This window comes from Typopeltis vanoorti, chromosome 9, assembly GCF_054136105.1.
Source record: "Typopeltis vanoorti isolate ZY-2024b chromosome 9, IOZ_Tvanoo_1.0, whole genome shotgun sequence".
Taxonomy (NCBI): domain Eukaryota; kingdom Metazoa; phylum Arthropoda; class Arachnida; order Uropygi; family Thelyphonidae; genus Typopeltis; species Typopeltis vanoorti.
In genome coordinates this window covers 107247422-107266962 of record NC_143557.1, presented here as the reverse complement: position 1 = coordinate 107266962, position 19541 = coordinate 107247422, and the positions used below count along the sequence as shown (strand labels likewise).

The following is a 19541-nucleotide window of genomic DNA, read 5'->3' as shown; positions in this document are numbered from 1 at the left end:
AGTTACTGTAAAAAAAGAATAAATCCCAAAAAAGACCATCTGTGTTATAACAGTTAGTGAGATCTCTCATCTCAATTAAAAGCAATTTTGTGTGAGCTACCAAAAAGTTCTAGAGGCAAGGGATTTCAAAAATAATAAATTTAAAATTTACATTAAGGTAACTAAGGACCTTAGAACAAAATATAAGATACAAGAAATTAATAATAACCAATTTCTCATGTAGTACTATCATGGTATCTTGCCTCCAACACTTCATGAATCTGATAATGTAACACATCAGGCGTAAGCATTCGTCTACTGTCAGTATTCATCAGTTGATTTTCTAACAGGAAACCCTACCATCTGAGACCAGCTTTCTCAGTTTCAATTGAAAAGGTCTTGCCTATGCATGCATGAGTGAGTTATTTTCTAATATTAGTGCCAGGAAAGTTTCAATCTCAAACATAGGACTACATTCAAAAGAGAGAGCATTATATTGATGAAAGACTGAATTTTTTATTTATATATATATATTTTTTTACAAAGTATAAAATTTAATTGTTCCCACTGAATACCACATTTGGAAAGAAAAGATCACAATAAATACAATGGCTAGTGTGAGCACATATGCAAGTAGAGAAAAAAAAAAAAATGCAAACTTATCTCTACATACAAGAACTGCATCCTAAAGGAATGTCCTAATAAAACCTTACAATACTGTAACATTGATACAATTGGCTTCATTTCAAATTATAAAATGTTACACCTTAAAATTACTTAATGCTCTCTTTTGATATTCAATATCAAGTTCTGCGAGCCATACCTAAACTTTATAACTAATCAAAGTTCCTTGGGTTCAAAAAACTGCCTGCACCATTTTCCCAAGGACTTGTTCAGCAGTCCAAATCAGAAAACTGAATTAAACTGGCAGTGATCATAGCAATTAAGAATTTCCATGATGATAAAATTAAAAATATATTTTTGAGAATATACAAATTCGAGTGGAAACAACAGCTTCATTTGGATATATGCTGTGCAACTTCCAGTCATGGCATTCTTTGCAGGGCATGCAGAAACAGTTGTTCCAAAAAAAAAAAAAAAAAAAGAGTAAGAAAGCAAATTGTCATTAACATGTGCAATAAATTTTGCTGTTATAAAATCATGAACACCATTGTAACATTGGTATTTCAAGAGATGCATTCACAATAAATAGCAACATAACTTAGACATGAATAAAGCACAAAGAAAGCATTTTATTCTTTCTTTTTTAAATAAAAGTGCAAAATGCAGTTTTATGTACAAGGCTTTACAGCCAAGTTGCACTGCCTGACATCTATTTCCCATGCCAGTCATTAAATTTACAGACCACCACCACAAATACACTGAGGCAGCACATCTATGAAAAGAGCATTTCAGAAACAAATTGTGAAAAAAAGAAAGTGAGCCATTTACTGGGCACAGATTATATTAGAATTTATATGAGAGGTAGCAAAAATATGACTACATAATTAGTACTAATTTATGTGTGTGTTGCAAAATAGATATTGTAGATAAAGAACTTATAGAAAGTGATAGACTGGTGAAATTTGATGTTTTAGAAATTACATACATATTAAAATTATATAAGAAAAAAAATCTCAACACAGATTTGTCAGCAGCAGCTCAAATGAAAATTTGTAAGTGCATACAATGTGCCATTTACAAATCACACAGTCAATTTATAAATACAAAATTAACACTGATTTTCACATGTTCCAAATGGCTAATACCAAAGCAATATCTACGAAAGACAAGTATAAAGTGACAATGGCTTTACAATGAAACCAATAGGCAAAATTATTACTATTAACTGTCTCAAAATTACAGGAAAAATATTGTACTTTTTACAGGTGAAAGTGAAAAAAATATACATCTTAATGGATAAATGACAAGCTCATCACTTCGAAAGACATATTGCACAAGTCATGAACACCTGATACATGAAAGTAGGCATAGTATTTAAGAATATATGATGTAAATACCAAAATTTCAACATTATATACATATACAATGGAGGTTTAGAAAAATATAAAACCAAAACATATGAAAAATAAACCTTTATTGCAAAACACATTTATCTAATATGTGAAATTGATAAGAAAATGTTGGAATTCACAATAATTAAAATTACATCATAAGCATACATAATGATTTGCTCTCTTACACGGAATGTTCAGCATTTAATTCCACACCACAAATTTCTACATACCATTCCCTTATATGCTTGTAGATGTATCAAACTAAGGTATCTAAGTGGGTTTTCCTTTAATAAATGACTTGCTGGAAACACTCGTCAGCACCAAGTATCTTATATCTAGCTATTAATGGTAAAAGAGAACTAAACAGAGGATTAATGCAGTGTTCAAACAAGAATAGTTTTTGTTAAGTTCACAATTCACTTAATTTTTTTGCATTATATTCCAATCACTATTAAATGGTATTCAACACTATAGTACTTTTAGGACCATTTCCAATAAATAATACTGAAAAACCTTAAAACAGGTTTATAAGTATTCACATGCCATTGGAATGTGAATCTTTAGGTTAAGGTCAGTAATCTCAGTAACCAAGAACTCAGTCCATGTTTCAGAAAATGTGATATTAAACATGAAAATTAGCAACTTTTGCTTTATTACAATATGCAATTTATTGCACCTGAAATTTAAAACACTCTTTAAAAGGCACTTCAGTTGTTATCATTTAAGTGTGATTTTGTATTCCCCAAGCAGTAAACTATTCATTATGAAAAGACCACCTGATGCAAAAAAAAAAAAAAAAAGTTTGTTTTTACACTTGGTCTTCTGTCCTGAAAACAATATTTTATAAAAAAATCTTCAAAAGCAATAACTGGACATTTTCATTTGCCCAATTTATAATGAACTCAGACTAGCTCCATAAAAAAAAAAAAGTTTTGGAGAGATTATATTGAAGCTACTGATTCTATTGATGTTTCCAAACTTTCTTAAGAACAGCTGTTTCAATAATTAAGACAATATTTGCATATCCATCCAATTAACATAAGATGTAAACATAAGTATTAACATATTGCAAACAAATAAAATCATATTTTGGCAATATAATATCCTATAAATAAATGTATTGACTCAAAGTAATTTCCCATTAAAATAAAATAAAATTTTTGAAAAATCTCTAAAACTGATATTACTAAAATTGTATTTGTGTACTAAAGTATATGTTATTAACAAATTTTAAAATTGATTGTAATAAAACTTGACCAAGTGGTATATACATGCTTGAACACATATGCAATACACTCTTGTTAAGGAGATATGTTTATGTAATATATGGACAAATTTGTATCTTTTAAGCCAGCTGCCAAAGTAGCTTTAACAAACTTACTTAATTTGATTGCCATACTGAAAATAGCCATTCATGAAAAATATCTGCACCCATGGCAGAAAGTATAAGATCATAATCATCTCTTAAAACTAAATTGGCAGTGATAGGACTAGAGATTAAAATGCAGTTTGACCTAGAATGAAGAGAGTATTGCTTAAGGTCCCTCCCCCCAATTCTGTACACCCTATACAAAATTGCTCAGATACTTTAACATTTTTTTACAGTTGTCATGGAGGTGTTCCTGAGTGATCTGTTGCAGCAGAAACCTTTTCAGTACTCTGAGGAGGTGTCAATATCCCTGCGGTGGCTCGTGGACTTTTATCACTATTGATTGTCAAAACTTGGCACTGTTTTTCTAAGGCTTTTTCCTGTAAAGATATTAAAAAATATTATATATAAAATAAAGAGCCTATTTTAAACCTTTTTAAGAAGAGTACTATACACAGTACTCTTCTTAAAGAAGAGTGCATCCATCTGTACACAGATCGATGCACTTCATTAGACAAAGAATACTAATTACATCTACAAAACTGAAATATAAAGGCTTCTTATATTATCATGAATTCTTGACTATTTGTTAAAATAAAAATCTAGTTCTTACTAGATTTTTATGAAACAACTTATTCTTCCCAAAGATTCTTTCACATATAACACCAAGTGATGATGATGAATTTATTAATTTTTTCTTAGTTTCTTTTCATGTCTGCTTTGATAAATTTTACATGGTACACTTGGTATGGAAATTCCTCTGATTCTCTTATTAAGTTATATTTCATTTTTTACAGTAGATATATGAGAGCTCTATTCCTATCAAACTGCAATGCAACTGTCTGAACTCTGTAATGCAGCCAGAGTAAAATTTTTATACCTCCACACTGGATTTTCTCTGGTCATATATCAACTTCAGCTGTCTCTCAACATTTAAGATTTCTGTCAGCTTTTTCTACTTAAATAGTTAAGTGTTTTCTTGACTGTATTCTTCTGAGATATTTTCTACCACTATTTTATCATGCCTTTAATTTAATAAGTGTTCAAAATTATACACTCAGAATTCACTATCTTTGGTTTTTATTTAAAAAGTACCATCTCCCATTTCTGTTGCAGTATTATTTCCTTTCTAAGGTTTTCAATAGCCTCATGAACATTTTGCAACTTACACACTATTCCTATCTCTATTTGAGGCCCTATAAGCACATCATTGCTGTGTGTGGGATGTAGATGAGGACTGACATAGAATGATGTGATTTTTTTTTTAGGAGTTTCAGGTTATACAACTTGAGGGCTGTTCCAGAAGACAAAATAAGAGGATGAACAGAAGCAGATTTAGTGTGTTTGCAATTGCATAGTAAAAGGGTGTTGGGCAGCTACTTTTATTAACAGGTGCAACAGGAAGTGGAGGAATGATGGTTGCCATGTTCACTGGAGCAGTGAACATGGAAATGTATGTAGAACAGACAGTGCTGAAACACCATGCCTGTGAGATAAAGGTTGAAGTGAGTCTGTAAGAGATAATGATTTTACTCATATATATATATATAAGTTCAACTTTCTTACACCCTCTTCCCTCTGTATTCTAAAAGGGCAGATACTGACTTACTTACCATCAAGTAAGTCGATATGATTTCATCTTTTGAGCCGATTGCCTCTAATATCTATCTTGAGGAGAAAGATAGCTTCATATCTTCATTTCCAGTTACTATATTGTTAGAGCCTGTTGTGCTCCTGCCTTTTGTAAGTTCCTTTAGAAAATGGCAATGAGACATTGCCGAAATATCGGAAATATCTATTAAAGTATTATTTAATTTATATTCGGATCTACGTTGTTTCAATTCCCTAAGTTATTTAGAAATGCATAACCAACGTATAAGCCTATCTACGAGAATTAATATCTTGAGTGTAGAGCAGTTTTGATTTTTTATCCTCACAGACAAACTTTCTCACTAGATTCTGCTCTTGGAGCCTCTGAGGTTTATTTTTGTTTTAAAACTCATCTTATAATCATTTTTTTTTTTTTTTTTTTTCATTTCTGATTCCAAAATTCATGATCGAAAAGTGGTCAACTTGGATTTTTTTGAATAATGTTAATGTCAGCCTGCACAACAAGATAGTTTTTATCCTACTAAAACTAAATGATATTCATTATTTGAAATTCCCAATATAATCTTGTATGCTGAATCAGTGTGAAGATATCACTATTAATAATAACATAGCCAAAGCTTTTATTTCTCGTATTCTATCCATGTAAATTTATGCATACTTTTATGTCAAAATATGGTGTTATTAATGATCCATTCACGTTCTGAACAGAAATCCAGCAGACACTTGCCATTATAAGCCTTGCTCTTTTCTCCAAATATTTCCATGCATTATATTCATTTATCATTCTGTTTAGAACTTCAACAAAACTCCTTTGTTACTTAAGATGTTCTTATAGGAGAGGCATAAGTCAGTCTCAGCATCTAATTTTCCATTTTCAAATCTGCCCACACTGCTCTACTTGAAATTGTTTGCCATTCAAATTTATCTCTGCATTTAATACTGAATAATATATGTTACTTCTTTCTTTTCCTGATTGCTATTGCCAAAACATAACATCTTTGTTATCATTTAGCAGTATCCCACCTGTTTTATTCTTTAAATTCTTTTTAGGCTGTTCTAGTATCTGACTTTTCATTGTTTGTCCTGGTTCAGTGATGAAAACAGCAGGTGATGAATCAGCTGTCATGATATTTGTGTGTAGTTTAAAGCAAACTTTTGAATTCAGTCAGCTAAGTCTCAAACTGGGGTGCTTAAGGATCAAAGCTGTATAACTGAGAGGAGACCTCCACATAGCCTTAAAAGGAATGCGGAGAACCGACCAGGGCTTCTGACCTAATGTCCAATCCTCACCTTCTCGTGGTGCACCCTGTTGGGTATCTACTTGGATACTGAACGAACGAGGATGGGCTGGCAATTTGGGATTTAGCCTACCAAATTGTATTCTTATTGGTTAAACCAAAATAAAAAATGATGGTACAACATGGCAAAATTTCATGCCGGTTGGTGCATTGCTCGGTTAAACAAGGCCCCCGTTGTTTTTGGCAGGGAACCAGGGCGAACAGCGAAAAGTCAGCTACTGGAACAAATCCCAACTCAACATCAGAGTTAAAGATTGGTACTATCAACGTAAGAAGCTTGAATGGCAAAGAAATGGAGCTAGGTGAGGAATTAGATAAGTACCAGATCGACATAATAGGGGTGACTGACTGGTGAGATCTTTCTGAGCAATAAATACAAAATGTTATATTCAGGCAATGACAATCAAGGAAAAGGAGTAGCCATAGTATTCAACACAAAATACGAGGCTAATCGTCTTGAATGGCAGTCAGTCTCAAGTAGAGTAATGTGGGAAAATATGAGAATGGGGAACTAGACAATGAGACTTATTTGTGCCTATGGTCCCACAGAAGGTTCTACTAATGTAGAAGTGGAGGAATTTTTTGAGGCATTAGAAAAAGCAACCGACACAATGAAAAAGGAAAAGTTGATCCTTGTTGGGGATCTAAATAGCACAGTAGGAAATAATTGTGAGACATACAAAAATATTTTGGGAAAATTTGGAGAAAAAAGCAAAGCTAATAATAATGGCAAATATCTATTGGATTTCTGCTCAGGACATGGACTGGTTATTACTAACATCATGTTCCAACATAAAAATGTGCACACATTCACGTGGAGAGAAGAGGCCAGGAATAAGAAAAGTCTCATTGATTATGTTATTGTTGATAGTGATGTTTTCTCCCTGGTGCAGGACACCAGAGTGTACAGAGGTTTTGAAATTGGAAGTGATCACTATTTAGTCTTGAGCAGGATAAATTGAATTTCATATTGAAAAGAATAACATGTAAGAAAGTTTTAAAGTGAATAAAAGTTGAGCAGCTCTCAGATGTGAACTGTAGACTAAAATACACAAAGATTATTGAAAAAAAAATGAAAGAGTTTGAGAACAGGAATCAAACCTTGGAGATTCAGTGGCAAACTCTGAAGAAAACATTGATTCATTCTGCCAGAGAGGCATGTAGCGAGGTTGTCTGGAAGGATAAAAAAGTCAGAACTCTCTGGTGGACACAGGAAATTAAAGAGGCAGTGAAGGAAAAGAAGAAAGCATATCAAAAGTTCCTGTCAAATAAGTCAGCTTGCGCTCTTAGAGAATACAGAGACAAATGCAAGAATGCTAAACACTGTGTAAAACTAGCTTTTTACTTTTGTAAAACAAAAATCATGGGAGGACTTTGGCAAGAATATAGAAAATAAATATCAAGAAGGTGGCAAAATATTCTGGAGGTTGTTGAAGAAGCTTAGGAATGGAGGAAAGAGTGCTGTAAAAGTAGTTAGAGATGATAAAGGTGAAATGAAAACAGGAGAAAAATATATCCTTGAAGTATGGAGTAATTACTTTGAAAAACTGCTAAATGAAACAAGCAGTGATGACAGCACAGTGATAAAAAACACTGACCAGGCATGCAGTCAGGAATACATATCCATACTTGAAGTAGAAAAAGCCATCAAAGGCTTGAAATGTGGAAAGGCAGCAGGAGTAGATGATATTCAACCAGAAATGCTGAAGTATGGTGGTATAAGAGTCTTACAGTGGCTGCACTGCATAGTTCAGAAAGCCTGGACAGAGAGACGAATTCCTGATGATTGGAGTAGAGCTCTCATAGCACCCATATATAAAAAGGGAAATAAAAACTGAATGTGAGAATTACAGAGGTATTTCCCTACTGAGTGTTCCTGGCCAGATCTATGCAGGTATACTTGAGAAATGGTTGAGAAGAATTGTGGAAGAATAGCTTGGTGAAGAACAAGCTGGATTCAGGCCAAACAGAGGCTGTCAGGATCGGATCTTCACTTTATGACAAATAGTTGAGAAAGCATGGGAATATAACAAAGATCTGTATTTAAGTTTTGTCGATTTGGAAGAGGCATATGACAAGGTGCCAAGAGAGAAGCTATTCAATACGCTGAGTTATACGGTGTCAATGGGGCATTATATCAAGCAATACTTAGTCTTTATTTGAGTTGTAAAGCAGCAGTTAGAATTGAAGGAAGTACAGGAAGATCGTTTAATGTTAAATCTTGTGCGAGACAAGGATGTACGTTATCCCCTCTGTTATTCATTATCTATATGGATCACATTATGAAGGAAAGTGGTATTAAACATGATATCAAAATTGGAGATGTTAATGTCAGCTCTTTGCTTTATGCGGATGATGTTATACTTCTAAATAAATCCGCTACAAGTCTGCAAGATTCTTTGACTAAATTGAATAGCTGTTGTAATAGATATGGTATGAAGGTCAGCAATAAAAAGACAAAGACGATGAAAATAGGCAGAATCATTGAAAATGTCAACTGTGTTGTGAATGGAGAGCCTGTGGAACAAGTAAAACATTTCAGCTACTTAGGCACGATTTTTACTGAAGATGGTAAATTAAATATAGAAATAGACAACAGAATCAGCAAAGCTGGTATGGTAGGAAGTGAATTGAATAAATTCATATGGAATAAGAGAGAAATTAGTCGTAACACTAAATTAGCTGTTCAAACCAGTTTTAACTTATGGATCTGAGAGCTGGGTCAGAAGTAAAACACTTGACCAAAGACTAGAGACTGCAGATATGAGAGTCCTGAGAAAGATTATAGGCATGAATAGATGGCATCAATGGCAATATCATATTAAAAATGAGGATATTAGGAAAGAACTTGACATTGTCAGCATCCAGGAATGCGTTAGCAGAGCTAATCTCAGGTGGTATGGCCACCTATATAAGAAATATAAGATCTGATGATGTTGGAGTCTTGACAAGTAACAGACTGATTTGGAGGAAAATTGTAGATGGGAAGTTAGTAATGATATAATTTTTTCATGTAGTACTATCATATCCTGTACGCCCCTTGTGGGTACATGGCAGGAATTTGATAATGAGGAATTTACAACGTACAAAGGATATAAATTAAATTAAACTTTAATCTATATTTTGGCAACATCACGTGACAGTCTTCACAGGAACTTAAAATAAAGACATGTGCACACAGGCACTACAACACAGTAAATGATAATGAAGTAGAAAGCTCTTGTTTCTCCTAAAAGTCCTGATGGTGCCCCCTAGCAGGCTATGTAGGTATTCTTGGCCGTTGGGCTGAAGGTCTTCTGATGTAAGTCTCCCAAATTTGGGGCAGTCTCATGCAACCAAATTTGTTGCAGTTTGGCATGTTTCTTAGGGCTGAGGCCGATTCCATGAATAGCCTTTCAAATTTGAATTTACTACGGTGTATTACCGTGGCTTTCTTCCACCATATTCTGTGGCATGTATCCAGAGCACGGTCTGGAAGACTGTACTCTGGTGAAATGGCTGTACTGGTGAAATTGGATGTAGTCCTTGTGTTCTGAAATTCTGATATTCGCTGCCTGCCAAAGTAGGACAGCTTACATCTGCAAGGGTGCCTGGTATACACGAGGTAGGTCTAGGGGAAGTGGTTGGTCTCTAGTGGAGCGGATAAGGGGTGCCAATTTTCTATATGGTCTGTAACACGAGGTGAAGTCATGTTTTTTTAGGATTTTGGTAATTTTTTCCATGGTGCCTTGATGTAGAGTAATCCTTATTGTGAAGAGAGGGAGGGGTTGTGGTTTATTGGTTTCAATATTTTTTGGGTTTTTTTTTTGGGAGGTGGGGAGCCTGAGGATGTGGTTTAGTTCTGTGGTTAGGGTATTGTCATTTGAACAGATAAGTTTAGCCCTATAGTGGAGTGTCTTAACTCCATATTGTTGCGTGTGTGTGTGTGGGGGGGGGGGGGGTATTGTTGGTGAATGTATCTGCCAGTATGAGTGGGTTTTCTATAAACTGAGAAAAACCAAGGTTCCATCAGGCTGAGTGGGGACCAGTCTGTCTAAGAAAGAGAGACTATTTTTTTTCTCTTTTTCCAGGGTGAACTTGATTCTGGGATGTTGGTTGTGTTAAATGTGTAAGGAAAAAGAGGAGTGTATCAGAGCGATGCGGCCAAATACCGAACACATCAATGTAGAGAAGCCATACGGTTGGTTTTTGTGGGGCAGAGTTTAAGACTTTCTCTTCAAAAGTCTCCATAAAGAAGTTGGCCAAGGGTGGGGAGAGTGGTGAACCCATGGCTGTCCCCCTCTATTTGTAGAATTTTCCTTGCCAAACAAAATAGCCTGAGTTCATTGTGAACTGAAACAGGGCCGAGATATCGGGAGGAAATTTAGCTTGGATTAGCTCTAAGGTTTCTTTGAGTGGGACATTTGCGAATAAGGAGGAGACGTCAAAACTGACCATTATGTCAGTGTGTTGGAGTGAAAGGTTTTCTATGCTTGCTTTGAAGTGGGCTGAGTTTTTTTTGTGTGATGGTGTGTTGCCAGTATAGTGTGCGAGCGCTTTGGTCAAATGTTTAGCTAATTTGTATATAGGGGAATCAATGCCATCCACTATGGGACGTAATGGCACATTCTGTTTATGTATTTTTGGGAGTCCATATATATGGGGGTGGGTATGGAGTTAAAACAGTTTTATATCCTTTGTACGTTGTAAATTCCTTAAGTTATTTAATAAGCATGTATAACCTTTCTATGAAAATTTAAACAAATTAGTTTTTGCTACGACTCAGAAACTAGCTACCCTTTTAAAACCCACCAAATTTCACTCTCACACAGGGAAGTACTGGAATATCACAATGGGGTGTACAAATTTCCTTATCAAGGTGACTGCGAAGTCACACAGGTTTGACAATCGGATCACTATGGTTGTGGTTACAAGAATATTTTTGCATCTGTAATGTACCTATTTCTGAGTATCTAATTAAAAAAAAAAAAAATCAAATACCAGAACCGCATTCCTCAAATCTAAAATGCTAAAATACTTGACCTTCGAAAGAACAAAACCACGTTAAGAATTTCAGGATCCATAGCTATAAGATGTGCAATCAATTCCATACATGTCCATCGCCCCTACGTGATTTCAGTGAATTGGAAGCTCCACTGTATTCAAATAAATCTGAAATTTCCGGCAATGAGCAACAACTAAAAACAAATTCGTTGCAACCATAAAAGTTAACTTAGCACAGACTTCACCTTTTATTTTTTTTCCCTCACTCCTCTGAAGACGACCCCTCATCAAAATGAATAATTTTGATTTTTGGTCACTCATTCTTTGTGAAAGTTCGTTATGTCACACTGTGTATTCCTCTGTTTTAAAAAAAATTCCCATGTATTTTTTTTAATATATACTTTAAGGTTTTAAATACCTCTTGTAAATTATTATTCTTTTGAGTTCGATTCCTCTTGTAATTTATTCTTTTAAAAGTTTGTGTTATGAGTATCTACCAACATTGTTTTATCAAAATTATATTCCAAACAAATTTAAAATTAACAAGTCAAGAACACAAAGATCTTCCCTAAGGTATGTCTAAAAACATCTTTTATATTATCACATTTTTAGTATATGGCTGTATATCATATATGTTTTAATATTTAATCACAGGAATAACTAGTGTTTCTATACTAGGGTGCCCTTAATAATGTAGACAAATTTGCTATATTGTATTGATTTGCATTTTAGAGTCGCAACATGAAAAATAGTGTAAATATTCAGTGTTGCAATGCTTAAAAACCGATCTTTGGAAATCATTAAGCTGAAGTACCTGTTGCCTGGGCACACAAGGCTAGAGTGTAATAGTGATCATGCTAAAATCAAAAGAGCAAAGAAACAAATTGAAAATTTTTTTCCACTGGTTAGACTATAATAAATTTAGTTTAATCCTTTATCCAAGTGTAAGCAAACGAAGTTTGCACCTGAAGTATCTTCAGGACTGAGGCAACTTGTGGTAAAGGGGCACCAAGCTCTCATCACTCCTTGTCTCAGTATCTCCCATAATGCAAAGCACAATGAAAACACTTGGATAAAGGATTAAACTAAATTTATTATAAACAAATTGAAAACTAAATAAAAATTATATTGCCTAGAACAGTGCTTCCCAAACTTCTGGATGTCACAGCCCCCCTTTGGAAAAATTAAAATATTTCACGCCCCCCTAAAAAAATATCGCAATACAGACATATTATAATATTTATTGTATTTATATTCAATACAAAACATACACAGCGAATATTGGAAAAATCAAATGCAAATATTACATTTTTAGCATTTTCTCATATTTTTATATAGATAGATATATTGTTATTGTTATTTGCAGTACATGCACATGAAATGTAAAATGATTAGTAATAAAGAAAGAATTAAAAACATAAAATAAGTTTAATAACAATTTAATGTGATGGATGTGTTTCAATGCTGCTACACAAAAAGTCAATATCAGGTGAAATATTTGAAACTGCAATTCTTAGATTTCTGCTTTGAAATGAAACTTATATAAATAAGTATATATTTACTAATATTCATTAAGCGCCGAAATATGCAGGAAGCAAAATTCGTGAACCAGTGTGCGATTTTTTCATTAAAATATAAAAAATAACAAAAACAAAATATGTTTCTCTTACGATAGAAAAAAAATCTACTTAGTCTTAAAACATTTTAAATTTGTGTTCATGATTTCACGGCCCCCCCTCAACAAAATTTCTTTATGATTTTTTTTAATAAAAATCATAAAGAAAATTTTTTTATTAAAAAAGTTTCCTTTTTTAAGCCTATCTATAATGGGAAAAGAATTAAATATTTTCCTCAACAAAACTAATTTGAATATAGTTACAAAATTTAATCAGCAAGATTGCCAAATGAAACTTAACCTACCAGAAGATCCAAGTCCACACTATGTGTCTGAATGTTATGCATATCATCTGATGTAACTTGCTGAAAATGTTTCAATTCTACTTCGCCATTTTCTCTGATTGTTAAAGCAAATGGAGACATCCAATTTATACAAGGTGCAATATCGATCCACTTGAGTCCTATATGAAAAGCAGAATAAAACATTACATTAAAGAAAGTGGGTTTGATTGCTAGAGAGGAGATATATGTTATTTATTTAAAGTTATGACATGAAATAACGAGTTCAATTTATTCTATCCAGAAAACAGAGAGAGCACATGCATGCAAACCATGTACCTTGGCATAGTAAGTTATGCTAAGAGAAATCTGTACAATAAAATTTAGGTATTCCAGCTCTTGCCATTAGATGGGTGAAAATGCTAATTATGGAGACAATGACTCTGTTGACAGTTCGTTTATGAAGTACATAAAATATGATCATAAAGAGTAAGACTTTGTGCTCTTTTACTTCAAATAATTGCTCAACAAGTTTTGGAAATTCATAGGCAAATATTTTGAAAGGTTTACCAACATCATTATGATCAAATTCCTGATATGCATCAAAAGAAACACAGAACATGATAGTAATAATCTCACTAACTTATGTTGCACAAACTTCCTAATTATTTCCAAATGATTCTGCCAAATGACATGTTCACTCCTCTGATTTTTTCTCAGAATTCTCATGTCTGTGGTATCTAGTTTGATCCATTTAACTCAGCTCTCAGATGCATATGCTAAATCTAGCTTGAATGCTGTCATGTATATAGCTAGTTCAATGTTTTCACTAATTTATTGTATTCCATATAATTTTATTCATGTTTCATTACCACAGCAGTGTTGCTTCAATAATCTATTTCTGTAATTAATTTTTCATCTTCACTAAAATTGAGCCTAAATAGATGAAATAATTTACTTAAGACAGACTCCTCCAGGAAGTCAGGGACTCATCGAGTGAGGCCACATACTGCATGCATGCACACAACAGCTGACAAACATGACCTTGAATTCATTCACATTACTTCATTAATTCAGTACTTATTTTCCACAGTTCCTCATTTATGATGTTCCTAGCTAATTTTCATAGTCTTTTTATTATTAAAAGAGACTGCCAGGGAGTCGGAGACTCATCAAAGGAAGAAACATACTACACGCACCAGCAATACTTATTTTGAATTCTTTCACACTGCTTGCACACACAACATCGAATGACAATCCATTTTCAAATCATGCACCACCTTATGGGAGGAGGGAAAAAAAAAACCTCATCCTCTTCTTGGCATTTTAATAATAATTCATTCAAAAAATGACTCCCTCTTGTCCTGCCCCACCCTCCATAAAATGAAATTCCATCAACTGAAATCCTGTATGACCCTTTTAGAAGTTTGCAAGCCTCAATCATATCACCCCCCCCCCTCTTTCTCTTTTGCCAGTGTGTGTGCAGTCTACAATTCTCAATCTGTCTTCATATTCAGTATTCCACAATACTGATATTCAATTTTAATACTCTCCTTTGCACACTCTCTACACTATATCAGTCACAACAGAAACCAGACCAAACCTGTGCACAATAGTGCAAGTGAAGTCAAATAAGGCCTTGTAAAGAAACAAAATCACACCCTCAACACTGGCATTGCAATCATCTTGTGAATTGTGTTTGCAATCTGCTACATGACCCCTGAATTTCAACTTGCTATCTACTAACACTACAAGATCTCTAGGCTGATGAATTTCTTCTAGCATAATCCCACCAATATAATACGACACTGGACATCTAATCACCCCAACGTGCACGAGTTTGCATTTACTTACATTGAACTGACATCCATTTTCCCATGTCCACAATTCCAGCTTATTCAAATCATTCTGCAAAGACTGCATTCAGCAGCATTCTGATTACCAATCTTTGCATCAGCAAAAAATAGCAGTATATCACCTATTAAATCCTTCGTGAGAAGGATTTAATAGGTGACACACTGCTATTAAAGAATTAAAATTGGTGGGAAAAATATTAATAATTTGAGGCATGCAGATGAATGATACCACCTTGCTAGAAGAATGCTAAGAAGATTTGGAGAAGCTTATTATGAAAGTTAAAGAAGAAAGTGCTAAATATGGTCTTAAACTTAATCACAAAAAGACAAAAGTTATGGCAACATGTGAACTTAATGATTTTGAAGTAGATGGGGAGAAAATGGAAGCAGTTAACAATTTTGTGCTCCTAGGATCCAGAATTGATAAAGACGGTTATTGTACTGAAGAAGTTAGAAGATTATTACTCTGAAAGAAAGCAGTGACAAATTTAATCAATATCTTTAAAGATATTAGCCTCGAAACAAAAATCAGAATCGTGAAAGCAATGGCATTCCCTGTGGTACTGTATGGATGTGAAAGTTGGACCCTGAGAAAGAGTGAAAGAAGGAAGATAGATGCATTTGAATTATGGGTTTGGAGACTCTTACTAAGATACCATGGACTGCAAAGCAAACCAATAAACCAATAGAATAAAGCCAGATTGCTCTCTCGAAGCTATGATCATCAAGCAAAAATTGTCATACTTCGGACATATTATGCAAGCAAATGACAGTCCGGAGAAGATGCTGATGCTTGCTAAAGTTGATGGAAGCAGGAGAAGAGGAAGACCAAGAATTAAATGGGTGGATGGAGTTAAAGAAGTAACTGGAGTATGCTTGGAAAGACATGGTCAGGGACAGATCTGAATGGAGAGCGTATATGTTTGTTATATCACCAGGAGTCGAAAACGACTCGATGGAACATAACCCACAATAGCATATATACATACACACACTCAGGTCTCTTTATGCAGTATAGTATGCCAACAGATATGAGACCTTTCGACACTTCTGTGCATGTTAACAGAAGGGGAATCCATTCTGATAATAGAGTAATCCAGCGTTTCCCAAACTTTTCCTACGACGGAACACTTCACAAATCCTGAAATTTTCATGGAACACCTTGGTTATTTTGTAATATATTAATTAATAATTTAGCCGATTTATTATTATTAATTAATAATTAATTGAACATCAATTAAACATAGACATCATTAAATTAATTTGTGCTGATTTTCATTGACATATCCCATTCTGATCACCAAAAATTTATAATATTGTTATAAGTACTTACGAGTGAATGCAGACTTTTTCTCCTGTGTGCTGATAGTTTTCCCCTCCTTTTGTACATCCTAGAGATTGCTTTGTAGGCTGGAGGTGGATGAATCACTATCTGTTACATCACAAACATCTTCAATAATAGATTTCTTAACACCAAAATTAAACAAAGTCTCTTGTTTCTTATTCATATTAAAATTTAAAACTACAGGCATATTACTTTTAAAAAATCACGGCACTACGGTTTCGAAACAAGCACTTTTACCCTACACTACGAACTTGTGAAGAAAGTATTCAGTATTACTAGATCTGAGACTACCTTGATCTTCAATTTCAGTGGAAAAATTTTCTTTATACTTCCTTGCAGATTGGTCACTAACATTTGCAACACAGATGTTATTTCATTCAGTTTTGAGAACAGAGGATACGCCGCCCATTGTTGTAATTGGCTTGCAGGCAATTTTTATGATCGGTCATAAACAGCGGTATTCTCTTTCCCGATTGTTGAAAGATTTCGATGTGTAAAAATTAACAATAATTCAAGAATACTTCCACGTTTAAAAATACACTGCTTGGTCACTAACATTTGCTACACAGATGTTATTTAGACGTTCTGGGTCTGAACTTTTCGACATATTCATGAATGTTATTTTCCTCAGAATATTTCCACTATAACATATTTATGAAAAATGCTTAGAAAACTAAAATGACAAATTCCAGGAGTAAAATGATAATGCTTCTCGTGGAACACAGTTTAGGAAACCCTGGGGTAATCAATCCGTATTGTGGGATGAATTGTTTACTATTACACAGCAGAAAATTAACTTCTCTTTTATGATCATTGTAGTTTTTAAAGTGGTAACTATTTTGTTTGTATAACTGTTGGAAAATTTTACCTATAAAGCACGTGATTTTGCGTGTTGTTGACCAATTCGTTCATCGCCATTGTACATAATAAACAGTGCGTTGCAGCACTTTCTGGAGTAACGTGATAATGTGTAAGCAGCGAGCATTCATGAAGTTTAATTTTGCATGTGAGTAAGTGTCTTTATTATCGAAAGTCTAAATTTTGCTAATTGTTATTTTAAAGATTTAATTTGGCCCAATGGAGAAAAAAAGCACCAAAGAAATTGCTTTTTTTTGAAAATGAAAATTGCAATTTTAGATCACTTAGCAAAAGGAGAGGGATCTACAGCGATTGGTAAACATTTAATTTAGGCGAATCTACTATAAGAGCAATTAAAAAGAATGAAGTCGCAAAAAGAAAATGTCATTTCTGGCACAAAACTAAGTACCAAATTATCATTGTACTCAAGAGATGTTTTAGTAGAAAACACTGAACGAGCGCTTGTAATCTGGATTGAAGAATTAACTCAAAGAAGAATTCCTATAAGTGGTTATTTTAATTAAACAAAAAGCTCTTCGGTTTTATGAACATATGAAGCGATTCGAGCCGTCTACTTCTGCTTCCCAGGCTGATAAAGAATTTTCGGCTAGCAAAGGATCGTTACCCGGGTTTTTAAAAAGGAATGCACTTCATAACATGAAATTACAGGTGCGGTTGCAACAGCAGATGAAGCAGCAGCCAAAATTATTGAAGATGGTGGATATTGTCCCAATCAAGTGTCTATGCTGACGAAACAGGATTGTTTTGGAAGAAAATGCCTAGTCGAACTTACATCGCAAAGTCTAAAAAAAAAGCAAGTGGGTTTAAAGCAAGCAAAGATCAAGTATCGTTATTTTGTAGCAATGCATCAGGAGATCAAATGTTGAAACCGCTCATAGTAAATCCGATTTCTAAGATCACATGCTCTAAAAGGCAAAGATCTAAAACAGCTGCCGGTACATTGGATGGTACAAATGCCTGGATAACAAATACTGTATTTACTGAACGGTTCAATAATTACTTTGTACGAGAAGTGGAAACATATATGAAGCAAAAAGCTCTCGATTTTAAAGTTTTATTAATTGTTGACAATGCACCAATTCATCCGCATTTAGAACATCCAAATGTGCAGGTAGTGTTTTTTCCACCCAATACAACAAGCATTATTCATCTTATTCCCCAGATTTAGCTCCCTCTGACTTCTATCTCTTCCCAAAACTAAAACTCTTCCTTGCTGATCAGCCTTTTTTTTCTTTCCATCAAGAGTTGATTACAGCTGATGAGGGGTATTTTGAAGATCTTACTGAAAACCACTACAGGGACAAGATAATGGTGCTGGAGCATTTCTGGAATAAATGTATTAGTCTTAAGGGAGATTATGTTGAAAAATAAAAATAAAATTTTTTCCTGCAAACTGGGTCTTTTCTCACGAATTTTTTTCGTCTAGTTTGGTTAAAAGATCAGAATAATATATATTTCTTTCTCTCATTCTGAGATTTTTATTTAATAATGTTTAAGCACCTTTGTGGCAATCGTATAGGTAAATACAAGTTCTGCATTACTTCAACCTTGGTATCACCACCTCTGGATCTGGCTCTCACTGACAAGTTGAAGCCAGATCTACCACCTCTTGATTCGAAGAAAAACACGAACCAGTGAGCAAGAGTTTTAGTTTTGGGAAGAGATAGAATTCAGAGGGAGCCAAATTTGGGGAATAGGGTGGATGTTCCAACAATTCATAGTGCAATCCCATAATTTTCCCATTGTCAAAACACCTTTGTGGGCAGGTGCATTGTCCTGATGAAAGATGATTTTTTTTCCTGCAAACTGGGTCTTTTCTCACGAATTTTTTTGTCTAGTTTGGTTAAAAGAGAGAATAATATTCCCTGGTTACTGTTTTACCCTTTTCAAGACAATTAATAACAAAACGCCTTTAGCATCCCAAAACACTGATGGCATGACCTTTCCTGCTGATGGAACCGACTTTGTCTTCTTTGGCGCTGAACAACCGGCTTCTGTCCACTGTTTTGACTGCTGTTTGGATTCTAGTGTGTAATGGTGAATCCAAGTCTCATCCATAGTAATAAATAGATGCACAAAGCCAGTTTTATTCTTGTTAAAATACTCCAAGCACTGTTCAGAGATTTTCATGCGAGTGCATTTCTGATCTGTGAGCAAATGCAGCACCCATCTTGCACAAAGCTTTTTCATTTGCAATTCTTCATGCAAAATATATCCTACACATTCTTTTGAAATGCTTATAGTCTCAGCAATTTCATGCACTTCAACTTGCCAGTCATCCAGTACCATATAGTGCACGTGATTAAT

The 19541-nt window shown here is 34.2% G+C and overlaps 1 protein-coding gene across 1 annotated transcript in view; it reads right to left on the bottom strand.

The window, feature by feature from the left end:
- Positions 1-599: 599 nt before the first annotated feature.
- The window catches only part of LOC150103394 (G1/S-specific cyclin-E-like), an 86848-nt gene continuing 67906 nt past the window's right edge, over positions 600-19541 (bottom strand). The window contains exons 9-10 of the mRNA XM_090397701.1: positions 13179-13336; positions 600-3746 (exon numbers count right to left, since the gene is read on the bottom strand). Of these exons, the coding sequence (XP_090253827.1) occupies positions 3606-3746; positions 13179-13336 (299 nt within the window). The 3' untranslated portion in view covers positions 600-3605. The remainder of the gene's footprint in view (positions 3747-13178; positions 13337-19541) is intronic.